Genomic DNA, 26,832 nt, shown 5'->3' on the forward strand with positions numbered 1-26,832 from the left:
ACTTTCCTCCTCCGCTGTTCAAAGCCGGTGTGGGCCTGGTGAGCAGATCCGAAATTTGAGAGGATAACTTGGTCTTTGCTGCCGTTTGTTGCTGTACCCTGACTTCGGCCGCATCTGCCAAGTGCATCAGTGTCTTTCTTTCCGGGCTTTCTTCGAAATTCTTACAGCCAATACATTTGCATATGGAGGAACACATTATTTTTGCCTAAAAGATTTACAGAAGAAAAGTTTCCAAGTCAAGACCAAAAATCATTACTATGAGTAGATTCCACAATCAAATCAACAGATGACAGCATTACCTGCTCAGCTGAGGCGGGATTAGACGGAAGCATCTCCTGCTGACAAACACCGAATGGGCTACGTGCGCCATGTGCGTGGCTCAGGCAATCTCAGCTCTGAGAGTGGCCCTACGGTGTTTGTGCTTGAGTCTTTTCATGTCAGTTTCCCCACTACCAATACAGATTTTCCTCCAGATGTGAAGACATATGTTCTTCATAAGGAATATGAATGACACATTAAAATATACTTTTAAAGGGTCATTCAGAATCCAGCCACCTCAACCAAATCACCATCAACACGCGGGTGACCTCCCATGTATGCAAACACAGACACGATCTCGCATTAAAGGGAGTTCACAGATGCTCTCTTTGTTATGGAGACCTCCCTCTTCGGATTCCTCCAAGCCTTCAATAGCCCACATCAAATTATGCCCTTTCATGTAAAAATATGTAAAATATATAAAATCATAGATTTATGTACATCTACTAACAAATACAGAGCTCTCCTTCACTTTTTAGTTTGTTTTACAAGATATCATACCTACTTTTCTCACACAGCTCACAAAATCCCTCCCAAGTCATCCGGCACCGCCTGAATTCACCCTATTTAATGGCTGGGTATTAATCCGGGTATGATGTCCTACATTTTACTGGGCATTCATTTCCTTACTGATGGGTGTTTGTTTCCAGTTCTTGGTAGCACAAATGTGCATAGAAAGACTTTTTTTTCATATGTATCATGCTTTTATTTCTGAGCTAGATTTCTAGAATTGGGCTAACTGGTCAAAGGGTATGCATATTTTAAGAGATGTGGCCAGACTGCTTTTTCAAAAGGCTGTAACATCTCACATCTCATCAGCAACGTATAAAGGGAGACTTTCCCACATTCCTTCCAGCAATGGATATTATAACTCCTTTTAGTATTTTCTAATCTGACAACGGGGCATGTTGTGAGATCTTGTTGTTCTTTAATTTACATTTCCTTGACTCCTACTGAATTTGAGTACTTTTATCGGCTGTGTTTTCTTCAGTGAACCCATGTCAATATAAATAAACACAACCACTGTCCTTTCTCTCTATAGCACCTGGCAAGATAAATGGACCACATTATGAATACATTTACAAAACACCAATAAATTCCACATACCAAAGGAATAAGTGGATATACATTTGGGTTAACTGGGTTGCTATGAGCTTGTCTGGGAATCTAACTAAAGCAACAATTAATAAGCATCTAGTTGTGAAGAGATAAAATACCTGACCTTGGGGTAGGGGAGACATACAAATAATGGTAATTTAGGTTACATCTTAACCGTAAAAAGGAGACTAATAATGTCTAACAGGAGCTCAAGAGGCAGAAATTACAATGACAAGCAACCACTTCGCTTTGCTAATTCAGCTTCCCCTGTGGGGGGTGGGGAGATATGGGGAGGAGAAAAAAAGTTACAAGAAAAGACACAACCGTTTAAATACTGTGGCCTGCCACGCAGCCAATGCGCAAGTCTGAAGGCATGTGAGAGGAACATGAACGTGCTGTGCAGATGCAAACCAAATGGACCCAAAGCCAATTCACCTGAAGACCAAAGTGTCAAAAGAACAATGCAACACAAACGATACCACAACATCACAGCCAATTCACAGCCAATGAGCCCCTGCTATTCATAGTTCACTGTAGTTTAAGTTTTTCCATTTTTTGGTACATGACTTTTTAGAATGACAAATTAGTTACTAGACACTGTGTCTGTGCTGACACCATTTCATTAAAAGAGACAGGGCAGAGTTTTCTCTTGTAACACTTTGCAAACAGTCTACTACTTTTTCTGCTTCTATTATTAATTCATAGATTTGTTAGCCAGTTCAATGAAATAATTAGTTCATGCGTGTTTGAACTGAACATGCCCGGCATGTGTTGACTGACTGCTGAATGCCACGTACATGGACAGGTAGCCCGCCCTCTGACCCAGCTTTCTACCAGTGTCCCTCTTCCCTCTTTTTGCGGACGTGGTTGAACAGCTTACAAAACACAATTCTGTGTTAATTTCAACACATTCATGACAACTTTTGTATGATACAGTTTAAAAACACAAGCCAACTATGTCATTAGGTATTCAAATAGAAGAAAAAGTCAAAATATTCCAACACTAGCTGAAAACCTGGCTTGTTGGATTTTGAGATGTTTTTTAAGACACTTTCAAAAATAACCTTGACTTTATGCAACTTTCACTCAAATGGACCGTGAGAACTAACAGGATGTTACTCTACTATACTTACGTCTTGAGAGGAGTATTTGACCCTTTAAATAAGTAAATTAGAAAAGAATATTCCCCAGAGGATGCGGTACACAAAATCTTTCATAGGACTAAAAAAAAAAAGTCTCTGAGAATAAAATTTGAAAGAATGAAAATATAACAGAACAGCCAACAGTCAGAATACCCAAAACACTGTCAATAAAGAGTCCCAGGCATACCCAGGACCCAGTTGTGGTAACCCAGGGTTATCTCAAGTGTGACTAGACTGCTGCATTTAACCTTTGCAAATAACCTGCACGGCTCTTTGAAGGAAGAGGGGGACGATTTACATGGCATCTGTCAAAGTGCAGTTTCAGCTAGATTCTCCAGAGACGATGCCTGACCCACAAATGGAAACAGCCCGTGAGTGGATGACAGAGCAGTGGAAACGGACACAATCGCCTCAGCGACCATCCATGTTCCATACTCCTCCTTTCCTGTTTTTATGCTTATAAACCAAACATCTTGACATAATTCAGTTTTCCACACACAGCAGCGTTCTTCAAAGAGGCACTACCGGCATTTTGGTCAAGATAACCCTGTCCCTTCAAGACTGCACCCTAGAATGAAGACTAATTTGTTTTTGAGACAGAATCTCACTCTGTCACCCTGGCCAGAGTGCAATGGAGTCATCAGAGCTCACAGCAACCTCAAACTCCTGGGCTTCAGCGATCCTCCTGCCTCAGCCTCCCGAGTAGCTGGGACTACTCAGGCACGCACCACCACATCCGGCTAATTTTCCCATTTTTAGTAGAGACGGGGTCTCGCTCTTGCTCAGGCTGGTCTCGAACTCCTGACCTCAAGCAATCCTCCCGCCTCAGCCTCCCACAGCACTAGGATAACAGGCGTGAGCCACCACACCCGGCCAAGGCTATTTTTGTACCCACATACGTTTCTAAAAAGCTCACGGAGACTGGTAGGCAGTACTGCCCCTCGGTTAAAAACGACTGTTACAGGGTTTCCAGTCCACTTTGATGTTATTATTTTTATTGAAAGTCAATACACTAATGCTCTGATTTGCATACTTCTGGGTTTAATGACCAAAGAGTTACAAACTGGCAAATCGCCTAGTGAGACTGCAAGCTGTAGTGACAAACCAGCCCAAGGGGGCGTTCCTCTGCAGCCCGGCTTGAGGCTTTCCTCAGACAGGGGCCTTGGACCCCTATTTTCAAATGGCAACGGCAATTTTCAAGTAAGTTTCTGTAGTACGTCCTTTCTCAAACTGTTTTCAAAAGATGGTTAGATCATTTTTTCCCAGCCAGCTGCTCACCTCGTAGCATTCGCAGTAGTTTTTGAGACATCCCGATCGTTTGCAATTACAGCCTTTGCTGTGCCGGCGGTCTGATTCTCCCTCCTTCCCTTTCCCTATCTTAGGCTTAAAGGCTTCTGGATTCCTGTCGAGGCATGCCTGTCAAAGCAGATCAAGTATCAATTAAAGTTAAATCATGGTAGATTAAAATCTAAACTGCAAAGGGAATTAGTATTGTTCTTTGTAAGACAATTGAGTTACTCGAAAAACAGGTTTTTGAAAAAGTTATTCAAAAAACGATTTTTGTCAGTTAGATGAAATAAAAAATAATCACCTTTATTGCTTTTTGCCTTTCATTTTCATGTTCCAAATTGTTATAACAATTAGTACAATTGCAGTTGTTGCAAAATTCACCATTTGCAAAGCAATCACAATACCTGGAAGGTTAAAATCAACAAAAGGTAAAAAGTCATCATTAAACAAAACTATTAATTATCTGATTATATATGACTATATATTAATACATGCAAGACATATGTGGTAAAGTATTTCAGAAATGTATTCAGAGCTACCTAGTTACAGACTTCATATATACTGGTAATCACATACTAAGGCTCAAAATTTAAGTCACCAAGTCCTAGAATTTTGGCCTAAAAACTTAGTCCAACTAGTAACAGCTGTTAATACAAGAACTATGTGCTTTTATGTGCCCCCCCAAAATAAGTTATTTTAAAATCATGAAAAAGGAAAATCACTGACTATATTCTAATCGTGGAAACTGCTCATTGAGCTCAAAAGTGCTTCTTTGGATTCTAAGCCCCAATCAGATCAATGCTTGTCATTTGTCTGTTTCATGTAAAATCTTTGTGTTTAATGCTAATAAGCATATTAATCACCCAATTATATTTAAAACCACTCAAAGTATCACCTTGGTCAGGAGACCAAATACAAAGGTCACGAATGAGACCAAACGTATATTATTAAGGGCAGAAACCACGTCTGTCTCCTGCTGCCCCCTCCAAGTGCCCCACTGCAGTGACTCATGTCAAGGCTAAAATTACTTCTTTTTGAATGAATGAAAGCATATTTCTACACTGCCATATATAGGCCTTCACTTGTATGTTTAAATTACTTAGACATATGAAATTGGTCTGTTAAGAATTTTCAGTTAGCTCCCTTTATTTTTAAGAGCAGTGCTAGTTATATCAAATGAGCAAACAGTAGCAAAAACACTTACAATTTCAAACACAGAGATTTTGTACAATTACAGGGCTTTCTCGGCCGACTGGCAGACTCTGACGGGATTATACTATATGGATACACAAAAAAAAAAAAGATACACATTTTAATCACTTAACAGTAACTATTTAGAAAAAACTTAGGAAAGTCTCCAACCCATAAATTCCTCCAAAACTAAAGCTTTAACAAATGTATCCATCCCTAATAAAAGCTTGCTTTTTTTGTTTCATTTCTATTAAGTTCAAAGGCAAGTTGTAACGTGTAAAGAGAGACAGCCAAGGTATGAAATAAGTTTTTTAAAAAGAAGTTATCAACGGCTACTAAAGAAAACTCCATAAATACTCTTCCTTCTGTGAAAACAAAAGTTGAAATCTCCTCAAAATTCTTTGGATTCAACTGTGAAGGGCAGGGAGGAGGGGAATGGGGGGGTATGCGGACTGTTCCAGACCGTTTTCCCGTAATTACCTAAGCACTGCTTCTAAGCGGATCCGATATTACAAAGGCAGCAATTAATACATTAACAAGCAAACAACAACAACAAACAAGAACCTAACATAACAATTTAAAAACAGCTAACATCATCATTTGAAAAACATATTCAGAATGAGAGAGAGAATAGTAAACGAAGCATGGCAAAATTGGTGAAGCTGAGTGACAGGTGTCTGGGAGTTCTTTGACTATTTCTGTAACTTTTCTGATTGAACTATTTCAAAATAAAAAGTACTTTAGGGGCATGCACACATGGTTTTAAGGGGAAAAAATCAAATAGGATGTATTTTGGAATATATATATTTAATGGAATATATTTAATTTAAGCTGATCCAACAACTTAATTTACTTATTTTCAAAATACTCACCCATTGAAGGGAAGCCTTGCCTGGGTCTGGATACCAGATGTTCCAGTAAAGTTAGAGTTACTTGCTATGGACACATATGAAGACTGCTGTAGCTACATGCAAAGAAAGGGAATTTTAGATCATATTTACGAAAATAGATAATACTCTCAAATGGGATGATCAGTAAGAAGCACAAACACAGATCACTAAAGATATGACACCTGGAAATGGATTTCAGAGCTTGTTTTCCAAGTACAAGTTGGTGGCATCGTATTCATGTGTGAGGAAGAGCTTTGTTATAATCTGTTCTAAATTCACTTGATCTCTGCTGATTTTAGCTTCAACTTATTTTTCCTCCTGTCTCCATAGGCTTGCCCTCCCACCAAGCCGCTCTCAGCTCCGAATTGTCTGACTTGTACATCTGACTTGTGTTGTGTATTTCCAGATGCTACAGATACATAGAAATAAACTCAAAGGTTTCGGTTAACATTTCAAAGTTCTGGAGTTATTTTAATACTAAGTTAGATGTTTTTGAGTAGTTTCAGAATGCGATTCCGCTAGACATCTTAGACCCAATTCCCACTTTTGAAACTCAATGACCTCGTTTTCTTCGCGTACCTGAGTGACGTACTGAGCTGGAAGCACCGCGTAACCCACGTTCCCCGTTCCCGGGGCGGGTGCCAGGACGGTGCCCGGCGGCAGGTTGGTGAGGTTGGGCTGGATCTGCGGCAGCGGCGTGGCAGGCATGATGAGCCGCTGCTGGGGCTGGCTAGTCGTCACTATTTGTGACGCTGGATTGAGTGGTTTGGGAACAACCTAAAAATAAAGGAAATACATCAATGATCACAAAAATAAATTTTACAGCTGCTCAATTCAGTATGAACGTCTTATACCTAAATCTTAACTTTCAACTGAAAAAGTAAATTGTCTATTTGGGAGAAACTGAGGAAAGAAGTTGCGTGGTACTCACTTGTTTGACAGTCTGAGCTGAGACGATTGGAACCGACATCCGCACTGGAGTTGTGTTGACAACCACCGGCTTTGCTTTTTAAAAAAGGAAAAAAAATATGAGTAATTTATTTACAGAAGATAGTATTTTAAACACTTATGAATACTTAGGACTCCCAAGCTATCCTCATGAAAGAGCCTAACAAATTCCATTTGTTTCCTATTCTGAGGAATCTTTAATCGGAATAGTTACCTTGCAAAAATGCTTACCCCATCTGCCAGAGAACTTGTATCTAAGGTAGCTATAAAGGGGTTTGTTCCGTGAAGTTTAGATTCGGTCGAGGGGCTGCAGTTGGGGAGCTCAAGGCCACAGGTTCCCCGTCCCTGGTCTACCTGCTTTATAGGGGATATCTGGACGTTCCAGACACTCTACTGAAAATACTTGAATCTGTATTTAGAGGATTTTGCATTTAGTACTAAATCCAGTGGAATGAAATATCGTGTAAATAAGAGAACTGCCATTCATGAGCTTGGGTAACAACACTTTTCTACACCATTCTTTCTAATTGCTGTTTCTATTCAAACCAGAGAAAATATCACTCTTATGTAATTCAATATTTACAGAATACAGACTAAAAGCCAGCAAAGCAAAAAGTAAAGACTATGGGCTCTATCTGAGTCGTAAGACCCGGGGGTTCAAATCCAGTTCTGCCGTAACGACTTGCGCCTGAGTGCTCACCTGCAACACGGGGAATACGGACCTCCCAGCATATGAGGATCCAGGAGGGATGTAACTCATGACAACTGATCCGAACAGACCATCGCCTGGCAAATGGTCCAGTGCTCGGTTAAGTGCTAGTTCCCATGACTGCTGCTGTTATTACGATCATTACAACCACAATGCCACTGCGGTCCCTGTTCCCGGAAAACGAAAGTACAAGACACCTGCTCTCAGGAGATCACGTTCTAGCAGAGGTTAGGCAAGTACCTAAACAAGACAGATACTGTTCAAGAAGCTAAATGAAGAGCTGTGGGAGTTCAGAGAAAGAGAATACACGTCTGACTGGCAGAGGGTGGGAACACACAAGAGTGCAGGGGGACGTGGCACTGAAATGGGCCCTGAACAGGGGGCAAAGTGCACAGCGGGCACGCGGGCCGGAGGGCGCTCCGTGCAGAGCAGAGGCAAGGAAGGGGAGGCTTCATCCTGGGAGGCTGCAAAGCGTGTTCACAACACACTGGTGAACAGACCAGTCGGGGGGAGGGGAGGGAACCTGGGGTCACAGGGGACAAACACGGGCAGAACGCAGGCTGCGGACGTTTGCTGAGGACCGTGACTGCTAAGGTAGGGATCTCTACGTTAAATTCTGTATTTTAGATCCGGCAGGCAATAACAAGTTTCTGGGGATTTTTAAGTACAGAAATATTGGAATACAACAAAACGAAGTTGTATCTGGCAACAGTGTGTAAGAGAATGGAGTCGCAAAAAACAAAAAAGTCAGACTAGTGAAAAACGGGGGTCCCGCCTGGGGTGGCAGCCCTGGGAGTGAAAGGACAGAGCCGACGCGAGAGAACCGGCGGAGGGGACGGGATCGTGACTTATCAACCACTGAATGGCAGGAATTGTGCGTGTAAGGGAAGAAAAAATACGTCACTGGAGAGCTTTCAAGTGACCGGGAAAATGACAGCTGTCAGAACTAAACTGTCAAGGATGAGCTGGTTTGAAGGGCTGACAAAAGCTGACGTGCAGGATGGAACTCAGGCAAGAGGCTGGACCTAGACCCGGGTGTTTGGATTGCGACTGCCTCCCGCCACTTCCACACCCTCCAGCCGGGATTCAAGACGACACAAAGGACAGCTCTTCAGCTTTCATTTAGGCAAAAGCAAGGCCGGGAGCCTGGTCTGAAAAGGACAGGTTGAGACAACGGGATCTCTATTCTGAACGATAAATGAAAAACAGTAAGTTTCTTGGGTGGAAAGGCTACTCTGATATTAACATCTTTTACTTTTGGTGGGGACTGCAAGGCTGAAGACAAAAAAGTTGAGAGTCCTAGAAGGGAATATTAAAGAGGCTCCTCTGATCTAAAAGGGAGCAGGCGACTAAAGCAAGGGGACAAACCAGGGAGGAGGGAGAGCGGGAGACTTCTAGCAAGAGTGCATGATTAGGGGTAATGGTTGCACACCTCCGTGCATATACTAAAAACCAATAAAAGGGACACTTGAAAAGAGCGAATTGTATGGCAGGTATGAATTATTTCTCAACAAATTTGTTATACAAAAAGAGGGTATGGCCATGAAATGAAGGAGCAGTGACATCTGATGCCCAATTTGAAGCCGCTCCTGTTCTGTTCTGATTCTCGGCAGTTTACACCCAAGCATTAACGAAGTTATAGTAACCACGGCAGACTGGTCTCAGCAATACCAGAAGGAATTAAAAGGTGAGCCTGCATTTGTGCTTGGAACACAGGAGAGTGGACTCCCTGAGCCACCTGCTCCTTGGGGAGGAGAGGACGGTCCCTGTGCCGTAAGCACACAGAGCAGCGACTGGGAGTGACGCCAACCACTAGTGGAACGTAAGAACTTCCTGGTGGTCCTGGGAGGGGTGTGATCTTCCCACAGTCACATTAAATGGGGGACAGTCCCTTCCCCCACCCCTGCCACTAAGAAAAACAAAACGTGGGAACTCAAGTTTACACAGGGTTTGGTCTCTGTGTGCTGGGGGTTAACTGAGGCCTGGGGAACGAAGAAAATATAAAATAAAGTGGTCATAAAACAGAACAGCAGAAAATATCTAGGGAAGGGGAGAGGATATAACTAAGTCACAAGTCTGTATTCCTCTTCCTCCTCACCTTCGCGCACACTACTAACTACTGCTGCCGTGTGCACAGCAGCTGGCATGATCTTTTATTTTTTAGTCTTTAGCAGGAACTCTGAACAATCCTTTAGAACAAGCTCCTTCCAAACTTCAGAAACCACACCTGCAAGTGTTTGAGGCTTTTTAATTTCTTAAATTGACTTCCTCCCTCACCAAGATGACCGATTGTCTTGTGAAAGGTTAGCCAAGCACTCTTCTGGGTCTTTCTACGCTGCCTGCCATTGAGCCCGTAATTAACATGATGGAGCCTCTGAACATTGGTTCCTGTCCAGCTTTTGGGGGAAAATGTTCAAGAGGAGCCCGATGTCCCGATTTCCCTTGGCATTTAAGCAAATCCCTCATAAGATATTAGGCCCTTAGATGAACACATTTGATGAACTAGGGCAACTATTTAGTGTATCTCTAATAAAAATTATAAATTTATCTTTTACAATTATTCCTGTGAATAACATATGTTATATATACCTAGATCTTTTACGGGACAGGGGAGAAAGACAAAGAGAAACATGAGCGTCTCTAAGGGCGATCCCATGGGTGGTGCGTGCGCAGGGGGGCGGGAAGAGGGGCAGGGAGGGAGGCGGAGAGCGAGAGGGCAGAACAGGGGCGAAGCTGCAGGTGGACGGCAACCACGGAAAGAGCAGGGAGCAGAAGCAGGACGAGACATTGCCAGGAGACAGAGAGAGAAGGGGAAGGAGACAGGCAGGAGAGAGACGCAAGGCAGGACAAGAAGGCAGAGACAACACTGCCGTCTGCAATGTCCACCCCTTTCCGCCAGCCTCCCTGAGTCCAGCTCCCTGTTTGACTTATACCAAAGGCTTATTCTTGCTAATGAGAAAATTAATGTGAACATTCATTAGGATTGACCCCTGAATGGATTCTTAGCATACTATCCACACACAAACACACACACATAAAGTATAACCAATGTATCTAATGACGGCCTTGTATCACCACGATACCTACGTAGACTGGACTTGTAGCACTTCTCCCAGTATCCTAAATCTAAGCACTGAGAGGATGTAACACTCGGGATTCCCTTAGTCAACACGATGCAAGTTTCATTTTTCCTCTCGCTAAGAACACTATGATAGTGATTTTCTTCCAAAATCAGTTTAGAGAGAGATTAGAAAATATAACTACTTGATGTGTCTAATTTAATAGAATACACACTAAAATACTGTTTATTTCATTTTTTCCCTTCAGTAATTTGAAAAAGTTTTTTTTCTTCTACAGTTTCCCTCAGGTGACTTAGCTATTAGCAAGAGGTAGCTCCAAACCTCTGATCTCTTAATAAAAACGAAAGAGGAACCAACTGGTCTTTAGTTCTATTTACTTCCAATAAACAAGAAGTCATTCACTGGCTATCAACTACTTTTTGACATTGCTGGAATACAAAGTAGTATCTTCCAAGGAAAAACTTAAGCCCTAAACTATAAAACATCTTGATCCTTTCATAACATTCAAGTTTTAAATATGTTTTAAATAAGTTTGTTTAAATAAATAAGTTTAAATATGTTTAAATAAGTTTTAAATTTCTATGTTATACACGTGTCTGTGTCCGTGTACCGGGTGGTAGGGAGGGGTAAACACAAACAGAGAAAATAGAGAAGCAACCAACAAGAATATTCTCTAGGAAAAATATAACTGAGCAAGACAGAACATTTTAATTACTTTTTATTAGCAATTGTAGATCCAAAATAAGTAAAAGCTGAAAATGATATTAAGTCCCTACTTATCATTTATACCTTTGCCTATTTGCCATTTAAACTGACCCAAACCCTATCAAGGGGGATTCATAGCTTAGAAAACAAAACAAATAATTTGGTTACATTTAAATCTGTCCCACTGGCATAAAAGGTAGGTTTTTAAACCAGCAATAAAATGGCTAACCACAAATTAACAAATGATGATTATTATCTGGTCTTAGAGTACGCTGTGTACCCACTTTGAGCAGAATTAATAATACCATTACGTAAAACCCTGATGATATTTCTTTGCCTTCTGTAACAGCCACTCTTTCAGACTCTCAGCTGAAATGCCACACTTAACCAGGATTTCAGCAAGAAAAGGACCAGTGTTCTTTAATAATGTTAAGAGCATTAATTACTATTTTTTAAAAAGCGGTTACTAACCTTGCTGCAGAGGCTGAGTGTTTGTACTGGGGTTCTGACTAACTGGCGGGCTGGAGCTACTGGCTGTCGTGGCCGTAACCAGCCGGACATAATGGAACTTGCTTCCAGGCACTTGGATCTGCTGGACATTGGGAGCGGCTGCCAGAGGAATAATTGTCTTAAACTGGGATGTGCTCACTCCTCCGACAGTGATGGTCTGCACAGTTGACTTCACTGCCTAGTGGACGACACAACACGGCTACCGTTACTCTGGGCTTGGACTGGCCTACTCCTTGGGATTTACGACAATCTCTCGAGTAATAAAGTATACACTCCTGCGTTTCATCAAGAGCTGTGGAAAGGAACAACCTGTTCAGAGAGAAATGAAAAGAACAGTAATGAATGCAGGAGGGAAACCAAAATTAATGAGTTCTACCCTTCTCCTCTAGTAGATAAGCTCCTTGGTGGTCCAGGTCGTATGACTTGCTATGAAGAAATTATTACTTAATTTGTAAGAATTTACACAGTTTTTTTTAAATACCAGGTAAAAGTTATAAGAAAAGGATGATTTTAAAACTCCCAGAATTAAGCCCCATCTTTAATACAGAGAAAAGAGGATACAGATAGTTGGTGTTATTACTGCCCACCAAATGAACTATGACAAATTTGATATTCCCATGTTCTACGGGAGAAAGAAACCCCAAAGAAAAGCCCATCTTATACCTCTATTAAGTCTAGTCAATTCTGAACAGCTTATAATACTCCCCAGGTACAAAAGTACACACCAGCATGTAAGCAGGAGGCCAAATTCAGTCCAAAATTACCCCAATTTTATTTGTCTAGGGCAACTCATTTGGGGTGAAATCAGGTCTGAGTAAATGCAATGACTTTAATCAATTAAAATGATTTAATCATTTAAAAGTTGAGGGTTAGTATTAATCTTCTCCATCAGCTGACAGAAAGCAACAGGACCTCCCCAAAGGCTAAAATGAATCATCACAGGCAGAGCAGAACAGACTGAGTCTTCTGAGATGTCCCCAACTGATGTCTAACCAATGTGTCGCACAAAGCAAAGTTCAAACAAGAGTCTCTAATTAGTTCTATGGTATTATTTTATAAACAATCATATCCCCACCTATTCTATAAAAGCCCTCATGCTAAAAGACAACTGACATATGATGGAAGAAATCTATATTCACTATGTGGATAATAATTTATGAAACAAGAATTCTGAAATTTTGGAACATTTTCATAAAAGCCCAGGGGAATGAAAAAAGAACGCTATTTAGTTTGGAAACTCTACAGTCAATGGAAATAAATAATTCACATATTACCAATAGGCAGAGGCATCAAAAAGCAGATTCAGAATAAAGTTAATAACAATAGGCATTGTGGTCAGTGAATTAAGTGAAAACAGAAAGCATAAGAAAAAAGACAGAATGTATAAACATGGAAGCTACTGAAAAATCAAGCAACCTATCAGACAAATAGGTACAATGGTGCAAGGGACACAGTCCTTGCTGTATTAGTTCAAAAAGGGGGAAAACCCATTAAAAAACAATAATAGTCACATTTGTTGAGTACTTAACATGCATGGAAGACAGCACTAAAAACTAAAGATTATCTGATTTAAATCTAGCAAGCACATTATGAGGTTGGTATGGCATGCTACAAGTGCAGAGGCTGGTTTGGTTAAGTTTCCACAGTATACCTCTTCTTATTTCTTTTTTAAAAGACACGTTTTATTGTGTATATTTAAGATATACAACATGATGTTACGGGATACACAGAGATAGTAAAATGTTTATTATAATGAAGCAAATTAACATACCCATCATCTCACATAACTGCCCTTTTGTGTGTGCGTGGCAAGAACAGCCAAAATCTACTCATTTATCAGGAATTTCAAATACAGTGCAATTTTATTACCTATAGATCTCTATACTTATTCATCCCACTTATCTGTTACTTTATGTCCTCTGACCTACATCTTCCCGTTTCCTCTGCCTCCATCCCTTCCCCATAATCACTGTTTTATTCTCTATCTCTGATATTGGACTTTTTTTTAAATAAGATTCTACATATCAGTGAGATCATGCAGTATTTTTCTTTCTGGCTTATATCACTTAGTATAATGCCCACCAGGTTCATTCATGTTGTCGCAAATGGCAGGATTTTCTTTTTAAGGCTGAATAATATTCTATTGTATACACACACACACACACACACACACACACACACACACACACACACACAGAGGGTCTTTATCCACTCATCCACTGAGGGACAGTTAGGTTGTTTCCATATCTTGGCTCTTATGAATAATGCTGCAATAAACATGGGAGGGCAGATACCTTCACCAGGTGGGGTACAGATATCAACACAAGGTGGTGAATCATTTCCTTTGGGTATATTCCCAGAACAGGGATTGCTGGGTAGTTCTGTTTTTAATTTCTTTAGCAACCTCCAACTGTTCTTCACAATGGCTGTACCAACCTAGTACATTCCCACCAACAGTGTACCAGGGTTCCATGTTCTCCACATTCTGGCCAATATTTAATAATGGCCACCTAATGAGGTGCTTATTTCATGCCAGTTTTGATTTGCATTTCCCTGATGATTAATGATGCTGAGCACCTTTTCATACGTCTGTTGGCCATTTTTATGTTCTTCTTTGGAAAAATGTCTATTCAGGTCCTTGGCCTAGTTTTTAACCAGGTTATTTGTTTTTCCTGCTACTGTGTTGCAGGAATTCTTTTATAAACTCTGGATATTAACCTCTTATCAGATATACAGTTTGCAAATATTTTTTCCCAATCCTTACGCTGCCATTTCATTTTGTATTTCATTTGTGGTGCAGAAGCTTTTCTGTTTGATGCAGTCCCATTTATTTTTGCTTTTGTCACCTGAGCTTTGGTGTGGCATCCAAAAATTCACTGCCAAGGCCAATATCCAGGAGCTCCCCCTTGTTCTCCTCTAGCAGTTTCATAGTTTCAAGTCTTACATTTAGGTCTTTTACTCATTTTGAGTTGTTTTTTGTATATGGTGTAAGATACGAATCCAATTCCATTCTTTCGAGTGTGGAAATCCAGGTTTCCCAGCACCATTTATTAAAGAGTCTATCGTTTCTCCACATCCTCTTGATGCTCCTGTCAAAATTTAGTTGACCGTATGTTTGGATTTATTTCTGGGCTATCCTGTTCCACCGGTCTATGTTTTTATCCCAATATCATACTGTTCTGAAAACTATAGCTTTGGAACATAATTTTAAATCAGGAAGTGTGATGTCTCCAACTTTTTCTTTCTCAGAATTGTTTTGGCTATTTGGGGTCTTCTGTGGTTCCATACGGATTGTTTTTTCTATTTCTGTGAAGAATGCCATTGGGATTTTGATAGGGATTGCACTGAATCTGTATAGGGCTTAGGGTAGTATAAACATTTTAACAATATTAATTCTTCCAATCCATGAGCACGGGATATCTTTCCATTTATTTGTGTCTTCTTTAATTTCTTTCATCGATGTTCCTTTTTCTATGTTTCACTTTTCTGTATCCTAAACTTCAAGCTACAAATCTTACAAGCTGTATATAATTGGATCTTTTTTTAAAAAAGAACTGACTATATTTTAAATCAGTGTATGTCTGTTTACATTTAACATAGCTAATTAAACATGTGGATTTAAATCAAGCATTGTATTGTTTCCTATTTAAACCCCCTATCCTCTTCTGTTCCTTTTTCTCTCCTTTCTTGACTTCTTTTGAGTTAAATGTTTTATTATCTCATTTTCCCATGTATTAGCTTGTTATTTATATTTTGTTACTATTCTTTTAGTGGTTACCCTAGAGATTATAACATGCAATGTAGGAATATAAATTAATACTTCACACACCCAGCAATGAAAGAACCATAGAACACGAACACCATTTACTCTTGACCCATCTTTCTGCTATTGTGAATTATTTCAATTCTACATATAATTAAGTCTGATGTTCATTTAGCCACATCCACAACTTTACACTTTCTGTCCTTCCTACACCTCCATGTTTCCACTGGGATCATTTTCCTTCTGCCTAAAAAAAACATCACTTTAGGATAAGTACTACTGATGACAAATTCTCCCCACTTTATTTTTTAAAACATATCTAGCCTTTTGTTTATTTGTATCAAAACTGTTGATAAACTCTTCTACTGAGTTCTTAATCTCAGTTTTAAGTTTTCAGTTTGAAAAGTATTCATCTGATTCCTTTTTATAGCTTCTAGTTCTCTGCTGAAATTGTCCATCTTGCTAAATAAATTGCTCAATACATTAATCTTAGTTATTTTAAAAGTCTGAGTCTGATAACTTGATGATCACTATCTCTTGGTTTGGAATAATTTGGTCTAGCCTCCTAGTATGTTGGACAATTTTTAATAAATGCCAGACATTGTTTATAAAAAATTAAGATGATGATTTGAGGCTCTGAATGATGTCATATGCCTCAAGACAGAAGTCACTTTGGCTTCCGGCAGGCAGTTACAACGAGCAGCAGATCATCCTAAACCAATCACAAACTGAACTGCGGTGAAGCTGGGCTTCAACCTTGGTGAGGCCTTTTCTACTTCCAGTCCATTCTTCCTCCATCCATATAGCAACGCTTCAGTGGCCCTGACTACAAGGACTTGGGTATTTATGAGGGTTCCTCCTTCTTGGTGGGGCCCGAACCCCAATTTTTGTCCACAGCACTTATAAGACTGCCAGATCTGCTTGGCTCCTCAACCTCCTATGGCCACTTTCTGCTCACCTTCTCAGTCTCTCGGCCCCAACTTACAAATCAGCCAGTGCCCCAAGGAGAACTGTCACGCGGAACATCAGGCCGACCTCTCTAGGTCTCCCTTTACTCAGGATGGTGGCCGCTGAAGTCCTGGCTCCCTTGGTAGGCCTCCAATGCCTTCCGACAGATTTGTAAACTACATTTCATTCTGCTTTTTAGTTGTTCTTGGTGTGAGGGTTGGTCTGCAACAAGCTAGTTCTATAGAGCCCAAAGCAGAAAATCCAGATTGCCAGGATTTTAATCTAAACTCCACCATTTCCTAGTGCTGTGACTTTGGTTGGATAACTAAACTTCTGAAAATGTGAAAATCTATCTTTCTCATGAGATTGTTGTAACAATTAAATGAGTTAAATTATATAAAATATAAACATGTTGCATAGTACAAATTTGTATTGATATTTGTATTGATAAAAATATTAATAATGCCCATTTCAGATGAGAAAACTGAAGTTCACAGAGACTAAGTAACTTCGCCAACGGCACACAGCTGACAAGTAGCAGAGCCTGGATGTGAAGCAGATCTAACCAAAAGTGTGGTAGTGCCCATGTGTAGTCCTAGACTGTACCCAGGAGTTTGAGGTTGCAGTGGGCTATAAAAATACCACTGTACTCTAGGCTGTAGGTTGGGTGACAGACCAAGACAGGGTCTCAAAAAAAAAAAAAAAAAAAGAGAGAGAGAGAGAAAAGAAGAGTTTTTTTAAAAAGCATCCCTATCTTTTATCCATAAAGAACTATCTACAGATGAAATGACATGCTTAACTTAAAAACTCAAAGGTGGGGAGATGAAAACAAGGTTTAAGCTGATAATTCTAAAGTTGGATAATGAAAGGCATATGGCGGTTAATTATACTATTCTAATGTTTTAATATATTCTAAATTTCTATAGTGAAAACATTAAAAATAATATAGCAATGAGACCCTTTAAGTATTCAATCAACATAATATATAAAGACAAAAACAAAACCAACACACATTGCACAGTGAAAAGAATAATTCCTTACTCATTTATTCTTTCTGCTTCTCTATCCTGGCTAATGGGTAACAGTATAAGGAGCTATATACAATAAAAATTCTTACAACAGAGCCAATGGAGCCTCTAACCTGTAGTCACTGAAGTTCCAACTCTTACTAATCTTTTATGGGTCCCTTTCACGTCAAATTGTATATACTACCAATCATGTAAGAGCCTCACAGCAAAAGCAATCAACTTCTAAAACCACTTCCCCAAATCTGTTCTAATTTTCAACTTTGCAATACTGTCATTACTCAGATCACTTCCTGCCTGGGTACTGGCAAAAGACACTCAAAATCACCTTTATGATTCCAGTCTCCACCTGTCTTGAACCCACCATGCAGACATTGCCTAATATTTTACAAACTTTATTTTCACATTTTTATTATATCTCTTGTCTCAGAAACATCCCAAGAGTTTCCATTTGCCTAATTAAGCCTAAATTTGCTTTGTTTTGACGATTATCCATAAACTGGCCCTATGTTTACTTTCTCTCCATTCCCTCCAAAGCACTAGTAATTCCAATCAGACTAGTTGTCTTACTGTCCCATGTGCACGTCGTGTCTATTTCACCTCCAGTCCTCTATTTTTGTGGCTGACATTCACTCTAACTCATACCCATAGAAAACCTCAGCTCAGGGATGCCTTCTCAAACCATTTCATCTGTAGTTGAATCACCCTACACAGGATCTCACACCACCATGTATTTTTTCTTGGTTTTGCAAATGTATATGTTTGTGCAATTATTTGATTGACTTCTTTCATACTCCTTCCCCCACCCTCATGGACTTTAGGTTCCACATGTCCGTTTTTGCTCTCTACTGTTTCCCCAAAAAGACCACATCATACTTCTGGGAAACAAAAAGATGTACATAAAATGAAATTTTAAAAACATTGTTCTAAGCTAAGTAATTTCACCTGGATTGAGTTAACAATACGATTATTCTATACAATTAACTAAAGCAGCACAAATAATTTGTACAAACATATTACACCATAAGAAGATTTTATGGCAATGCATCTCTTATTAGATGTATGGGACTCATTTTAAAAAATTACTTTTGTATCCATAAATGAATATTACATATTGCCAGAATAAAACAGAATTCAGCAACAATTACATTCCTATTATCTGAGAATTCACTAAAGTCCTTCTTCAACTTAGTAGAAAGAAAAATATTGGAACCCATCTGAACTACAAGCAAAAGAATTTTTAATAATCTGCAGTCATTCATTTTCTCACTTTCTAGGAGATGTATCAAAAAGGCTTTTTACCAAAACCTATCGAATGATAGGTACCTTATTTATCCTGACACATTCAGAAATGCTTGGGAAATTTTTTTAAATTGTTAACTACCTGGGCAATAATAACATTCGTTATCTTAGTAAAGGTCTGAATTGCATAAATGTATGCATTTTATCTGAACTTATCCAAGGGTACCTTTAAGATTTTCATATTTTGGTATGTGTAAATTTTATCTCAAAAAAAAAAACCAAAAAACCTCTAAACAAATAGTGAATTCTAGTTGATATGCTTGATGAATACTGGGGAAGAGTATACTGCACATGTGCAACTTACTTTGAAATGCATTAAAAAAAATAAGATAATTAAGGGATAGGAGTGAATAGCTAAATCTAGAATTTAATTACAGATGTTTCACAGAATTCTACCCAAGCTACAAGACCTAGATGTAGGAGGAATTCAAAAAGTTATACTGGTTAAAAATATCAGAGAAGTAAAAACCTTTTATGTAACTATCTGTATAAAGCTGATGCCCAGAAGTTCCTCACAGGGCAGTCAAGTACCTTCTGCATTCTCAATGGCTACATGATGGTTCAATTACTTACCACACGCAGGGCAAACGGGAAAGATTTGTTGCAAAAATAAAGGTCAAAGAAGATTGCTCCCCTGGGTAGGAGATCAAAACTAACATGAAATACATGTAAGGATGTCCGAGATAATTTGCCTAGACTCTTAATTAAAAATAAAGAGAAGGATTTTCTAAAGATGTATTCATGTTCATCATAAACACATTAAGAAAAAAATGTACTCATCAACATTATAAAAAGTGTGACAAGGCCTTACGTTTTAGGAATATTTATTTACTCTAAGTAAGACCAATATTAGTGGGAAAGAAAAGAGTTCTTTAGGATTCTAATCCTCATTTCTTTGATTCAATTTTCCAGAACATAAGCTCTGTAAACCCTTACCTTCCTTGAATTTCAGTTCTCCAAAAGTTCACTTATCCTGAACTCTTTCTGATCAGATTTGGTATGAATCACCAACCAGGATTCACTCTTTGTGCTAAGTCACCGACCTTTAACAGAATATAGTTTCTCTACCCTAGTGGGATAAGATCAAAAAAACTTTTTTTAATTTAACTTTAAAATTCAGATGGCCATTCCAGTAATGAGCCATACTCAGAGATGACCCAGATGTTGCAACTATCAGATAAGGACTGTAACTATGATTAATGACAACAGACCTACTGGAAGGCAGACAACACACAATGGACACTAAAGAGAATTTCAGCAGAGAGATGGAAACTAAAGTCAAATGGAAATGCTAGAAATAAAAAAATATATATAGTTATCAGAGATGAAGAAGTCATTCAATGGGCCCATTAGTAGACTCCAAACACCTGAGGAAAGAATCAATGAATTTAAAGATACACCAATAGAAATTATCCTAACAGAAATAAAAAGAAAAACAAAAATTGGGGCAAAACAAGAATAGAGCATCCAAGAACTACAGTCTAACATCTTTGAAACTGGAGTCCTAGAAAGAGAAGAGAAAAAGAATGAGGCATGAGAAATATCTAAAGAATAATGGCCAAGTTTTCCAAAAGTAAAAGACATCAAATCATAGACCCAAGAAGCCTTCAAGTCAGGATAAATACATATTTAAAAAAGAAAACAGCAACAACAAAATACAACACACATTTATATACACAATAGTCAAACCACAGGCATCCAAGATTTTCAAGAGAAAATCCCAAAAGCAGTCACAAAAAAAAGAAAAAAAGGCTAAAAATTACAGTATACTTCTTGCCAGAAACTATGCAATCCAGAAGGCAATGGAGTGACATCTTTAAAGTACTGGGAGAAAAAAACCTGTCAACCCAAAATTATTTGCCCAACAAAAATATCTTTCAAAAATAATGGCAAATAAAAATTTTTCAAACAAACAAAAGCTGAGAGATTCTTCTGTGAGCAGCATTTCCTTAAAAGAAACATTAAAATAAGTTCTTTATACATGAGTTTGATACCAGACTGAGATGTGGACCCACATAAAGAAAGAAAGTGTGTAGGATATAGTAAAACGAAAGTAAATAAAGGACTTGTTTTTCCTTATTTTTAATCACTTCAAAAGATAACTTTGAGTAAAGCAAAAACAATAAAATGGATTATGGAGTTTATAACATGTAAAATATTTAACAATGATAGCACAAAGTATGGGAGGGAGGAACTAGAATTACTCTGTTGTAAGGTTCTCACCCTACATGAAGTGATATAAATTTGAAAGTAGACTATGATAAGTCAAAAATGTATATTTGATTCTAAAACACCCAGTAAAAGAATCCCTTTTTATAATTATAACAAACCAGCAGCAGAGATACAACAGAATCATGAAAAATAAACCCCTGAAAAAGAGTTAAAGACCAACATACAGACGGGACAAAGAGAAGACAACTAGTAAAACAGGAGATTTAAATTCAATCATTAACAATCACAGTAAATAGAAATGGTCTAGAAATATTTTTATATTGACCATGTATCCAGTCACCTTGCTAAATTTATACACTAATTCTAATCACTCAATAGCAAATTTCTTAATTTTATGTGCATATAATATGTAAATTATGACAATTTTTTACTTTCTTTTGAAGCCCTATATACTTATTTTCTTTTTTTTTTTGCCTTACTGCGTTAACTCAGACCTGCAGTAGAATTGAACAAGCATTCAAAGTGGACGTCCTTGTTCAACACTGCACCATTAAATGAAGTTTGATACATTTTTCACCCTTTTCAAATTATGAAAGTGTCCTTCTGTTTTTATTTCAAGTATTTTTAACCAAAATGGAGGTTGGACATTATCAGGATTTTTCTGCAAGTATTAAGAGTATCATAAAATTATCCTCCTTTTTCTATTAATGTTGTGAATTAGACGAATAGATTTTTTAACGTTAAACTACATTGTATTTCTGAGACAAAACAAAATAAGCCATGAAAAAAACAATACTAATAAAATGTAAGAATAAGATTACAAAACAACAGACACATAAGGCCAGGAAGTAAAGGATAACAGCATTGCCAAAATCTTAAGCAAGAATAAATAAATCAAGCAGAATCAGATCTTCATTGGTTTAATGCTTAGTTGCATATCTAATAAATAGTTAAGAAAATTGAAGATTGCTTTAGAAAACAAATAACGGAAGAAATCTGTCCTGCACTAAGAGACAACTATAACATCAAGTAAATTCAGAAAACAGCCATGCTTGATTTCCCACAACAAACCTGGTAACATCAGATTCAAAGATGGAGCAGGGAGTAAGGATGGTCTGAAATCGTAATGAGAAGAACCAAGGAGAACACCTCTCCTTCTCACAGCCCCTCCCAGGCTTGGAGGCACAGGACTGAAGGAGAGAAACAGCCATCCCCTAACAGACCTGCAGGGAAAGCGGTACCCACAGCGGAGTCAGGCATCCATCAGAGCAAGAAGACAAAGGAACATTGGGTGAAAAGGCTGAGGGTGTAAGGAGTTATTTTGATTATGAACTCCAGAGGGCACAGGGGCAGGATTTCAAGAGGGGGATGGGTAGAAAAGGGGACAGAAGATATTGAGAGACTTAAAGAGATTAAATGTGGGAGATGAAAGGTGATCTAGGGGTCCAGGCCTTTTGGTCGTACCCAGTATCAACAGAGATGTGAGAGAAGTCCCGGCAGATTCAGGGCAGATGGTGGTCAGACTGAAGTGCTGGCAGGTAGGGAAAGGTTAGTGCTTGGAATTGCCTTTCAACTCCTATCAACGGGAACAAGGAGATCTCCAACAAATCCTTACTTTTTAGTCATTTTCTTAATTGACTTTTCTATGACATTTGAAATTGTGGCCCAGCATCATTCTTGAAATCATCTTCCCTTCACACTTTCTGTAGTTTCTCCTGTTGCCTCTCTTACCATTCATCCTCTCCCGCTGGCTCCTTTCCTTCTGCTAACACTTAATATTCTGTGGTTCAGTCCTGCTTTTCTTTCTACTCTACACACAACCTAAGGCTCCCTGGGTGATTTCATCTATATCCATAGTTTTACTCATTGCCTGCATTCAGGTTCCCAGTTAGCTCTCTCGTCCAGATAATCGGTGGGTACTTCAATGACAAACATGTCAAGAATTAAACATCGCTCTGCCCAAACAAGCTATTCCTTCTATATTCCCTCTCTAGTTTAAGAGTTAAGTATGGGATATTTTCTACTATCTCAAAATTAGGCTGAAGTGAGGCCCCAAAGCTGAGAACCACAAGTTATAAAGCCCCCCGCACTCTAGAAAGGAGGACAAGACAGCCATGCCAGGCTGACTAAAAGACAACATCCCTATCACCCACCTCCTGTCTATCAAAAAAAAAAAATTAGAAATAGAGAATTTGTAAAAAGAGAGAGCACTGGGGCTTTACACCTCAGTAAGAACAAAGGCAGAAGTTCTCCACGAAAACCTCTAAGATAGTCTGGGTGGACAACCGCAAGAAGGGGAAACTGACAACTGAATCACTGGCTGGGCAACTTACTAAGATAAAGAAACTCTTCAGTGAGGGTTGAATGCAGTGAGGGTTCTTGGGAGAACCTGACACATATCCTCAGGCATTTAGGGAAAATGTGAACACAGAAAGTGGTCCCTGCCTGGCAAATTCTGCAAGAAAGAAGATGGATGGAGCTGTTGCAACGGCAGGGCAAGGACACAGAGGACAGCAGTTAGGCAAGCTGCACTTGCACCACTGGGTTCTATGGCATTCCCACTGGCCAGGCAGATGCTGCAGAAGGTCCATGGCTTCTTGATGGGACCCTGCCAAAGATATGTGCCTTCTAGAGTAAAGGCACTCAGCAGGAACGGGACAGAGGGTCAACTCTAGGAGACAAGAGCTAGAAGGAGGTTGCACAAGGCAGCTGGAGTGTGTATCATACCCCGCAATGTGGACACACCCCCAGGGAGCCTCCAAAAAACCACCCTGAGCGCACAACTCTGAAAGTCCACCCTTGGACACCTGCCACACAGACGGCATCAGGCAACTGGACTGCAATAGTCCCGGTCGTCTAAAACTTTGTCCTTTCTCCTCTGATCTTCCTTCCAATCAGAAGCCAAAATCAGAAAGGGGGAGGAGGTAGAAGAGTGAAGCCTCTGACTGGACTTTTCATGTGAATCTTAATCACCAAAATAAGGCTTGTTCTTACAGTTAAAAGAATTCTTGCCAAAAGGCAAGGAAGGATGGTCCAACAGAGTGTGGCAAAAGTCAAGCATGAGAAAGAAATGAAGCAAGTTCCTGTCTGTATGTGATCAGCTATAATCCATATCCCAGTCACATCAGGCCATAATGCCACCGTCCACCCTATTATTCAACTCAGAAATCTCAGAGTCACCCCAGAATCCCCCCTTCTCTGAGATAGTGATGTCCAGTTATTAAGTCTTAAAGCTCTTTCAATACATCTGTTCCTCCCTAGCCCCTGAACTACTATCTAGCTCAAACCTAAAGTACTGCAACTATCTAGCTTAGTGACTCTCCCCTGGCCTACACTTTAGAATTTGCAAATATTAAATCTAACACCTAGGCCCCAACCCAGAGATTCTAATTTAAATGGCATCAGGTAGGGTCCAGCCATGAGTTTTTTCAAGTGGTCCCCGGTGCTTCTAAAGTGCAGCCGAGGTTGAGACTCACTAACCTACCTGATCTCTCCCACAATCCAGGCTCACCTTCCTCCAAACGCTCTTTCACGATGCCACAGAGCAGTGGTTCTCAACCTAGGCTGATTAGGGAGCTTTAAAAAATCCTGATATCAGGCCAAACTCCGGAGAGATGAAAACAGAATTTCTGGGGATGAGAACGAGGCATCAGGATTTATTCAAACTCTCCAGGTGATCCCAGTGTGCAGACAAGGCAGAACCACTGTCCTAAATGCAACGGGAAGTCACAGAAAGTCTTTAAGAACAATAAAATCCAAACTCCCCTGAAGATGAGACCTTCCGTCTAACCTTACACCCTGCCAAAACAATGTCACTCCCTAAAAGGGACATACTTTTACATAAAGTGACACCTCAATCCAGAAAGTCCTTCTGCTCATCCACGGCTAAGTCCAACCCACCTTTAGGGTTAAGGCCTGTCAGGAACAGCCCCTCTGTATAAACCCTCCCGGACACACGCAGCAAAGCTCATCAATCCACTCGTGACCGTCATAATTTTGTAGGGCAGCTTTTAATGTTTCAGTCTAACTCCCTTATTGAGCTCCCTGGCATTAAAGACCTTCCCCTTGAAATGTAGAACACCGAACCGTAACCCAACCACAGCGGGTCCACTTGCTCAAGGCTTCTTGGGCATGGCTCTGGGTCATGGTCCTCAAATTTGACTCAGAATAAACCTCTTTAAACTAAAAAAACAAAAACAAAAACACCTTATCTTATTCATGTTTTATCCCCTGTGTCTATCACCATGCATGGCGCATAATAAGCTCGCAAATATCTGCTGACTTCATCCCATTTAGGAAAAAAATTACCTACATTATTATGGACGTAAAATCCCACTTGAATAAACTGCAAGAGACATATATTTATACATTATATTCAAGCCTCATTAAAACAGAAACCAATAGCTGGACTTTTTAAAAATGCAAGGCAAACGTTTAATGTTTGTTCTATTTATGAACAGCAATACATCAGGGTACCAAGGGCAGAATGTTCCAGAGTTGCACGGGCAGCACCTTACAGAATAATGCTTGGCTTTCCACCTAAATAGTGTCTTTAAAACATACCACTTCTGAAAATGTTATGCTAGTCTAATGACATCTATATGTTTTAGGAAAGTGAGTTAGACTACTTACTTTACCTGAGAGTGAAATGATATAGGTACTTAGCCACCTTCAAATGAAAACAAATTATGAAAAGCTTTTGAATGCTTCCAATGAAATGTACTTAAGCTTAAAAAACACTGACAATATGGTTACCAGCATGTGATGGCAATTTCTAGAATTCTGGGTCCTGTCACCCAGCAAAAGCTCAGATCTTCATTTTAAAAAAAAAGTTACATTTAACATTTTATATTTACAGAGTCACTATATATGTGCCTTCCCCAAAGATAATAATTATGTTAAAATATTAACACTTACATGATTACTTTATTCAAAAGGTTTTTGTTGCACCCACATCCATATGGGCCATGGAAGTCATCGTAACATGCAAAATGATTACTACGCTACTATGTGTTTAAAGTAAGCTTTTCATCTGTCAGACATCCTTGGTGATTAAATGAGTCCAGTATTAACTGAATGTTTATTACCTGCTTGGGAATATGTTAAAACTGAAGGATCTGAAGTAACTAGTAAGAAAACAAAGGTATCAACCACAGTATTTGGTATTTGTGGCTACATTTTTTTTTTTTTTACCTTATTTGGTGATTTCAAAGGTGAGATGGCTATTTTATTTGGTGTCTGTGTTGTAGAATTTAAAGTTGATCCAATAACACCACTCTCAGATATTGTTATGGTCTTTGATGGAGTCCCGGGAGTAGACTGTGAGAGAACCCTACCTGCAAACGAGAGGCAGCGCATCAGTGTGACTTTTTAACATAAAAGTATAAAGATTATGTGACGATGACCTACACCCACAAGGACTGGAGTGTCTGTATATATATAATATGTTCACCGTTTCATATATATCAACACATGAACTTAAGTGAGTCCCTAATGAACTGTGGTAAACAGAAACAATGCTTCTTAGTAATATGTAATATCTTAGTTTACATAAAGTCTATCAATCAACAGTTCTGCTCATACTCTCATCAATACTGCTAAGTTATATCCATCAGAAAGCAAGTTCAGGGCAACTGAGCAACATGCCCTGTGTAACACAGCTCCGAAAAGTCAGGACTCGAATCTAAGTCTTAAAACTTCAATCTCTGTACTCTACTATCTATGGCTGGTCTTCCTATGTG

General features: G+C 39.2%; 1 protein-coding gene across 2 annotated transcripts in view; it reads right to left on the reverse strand.

The window, feature by feature from the left end:
- Positions 1–26,832, reverse strand: part of LIN54 (lin-54 DREAM MuvB core complex component) — a 62,675-nt gene that overhangs the window by 4,684 nt on the left and 31,159 nt on the right. For both annotated transcript variants that reach the window (XM_045536680.1, XM_045536679.1), the window contains exons 4-12: positions 26,285–26,427; positions 11,843–12,059; positions 6,861–6,934; positions 6,509–6,706; positions 5,912–6,003; positions 5,053–5,124; positions 4,150–4,252; positions 3,837–3,974; positions 3–205 (exon numbers count right to left, since the gene is read on the reverse strand). In XM_045536680.1, coding sequence (XP_045392636.1) covers positions 3–205; positions 3,837–3,974; positions 4,150–4,252; positions 5,053–5,124; positions 5,912–6,003; positions 6,509–6,706; positions 6,861–6,934; positions 11,843–12,059; positions 26,285–26,427 — 1,240 coding nt within the window. The remainder of the gene's footprint in view (positions 1–2; positions 206–3,836; positions 3,975–4,149; positions 4,253–5,052; positions 5,125–5,911; positions 6,004–6,508; positions 6,707–6,860; positions 6,935–11,842; positions 12,060–26,284; positions 26,428–26,832) is intronic.

Source organism: Lemur catta, chromosome 24 (genome assembly GCF_020740605.2).
Source record: "Lemur catta isolate mLemCat1 chromosome 24, mLemCat1.pri, whole genome shotgun sequence".
Lineage (NCBI taxonomy): Eukaryota > Metazoa > Chordata > Mammalia > Primates > Lemuridae > Lemur > Lemur catta.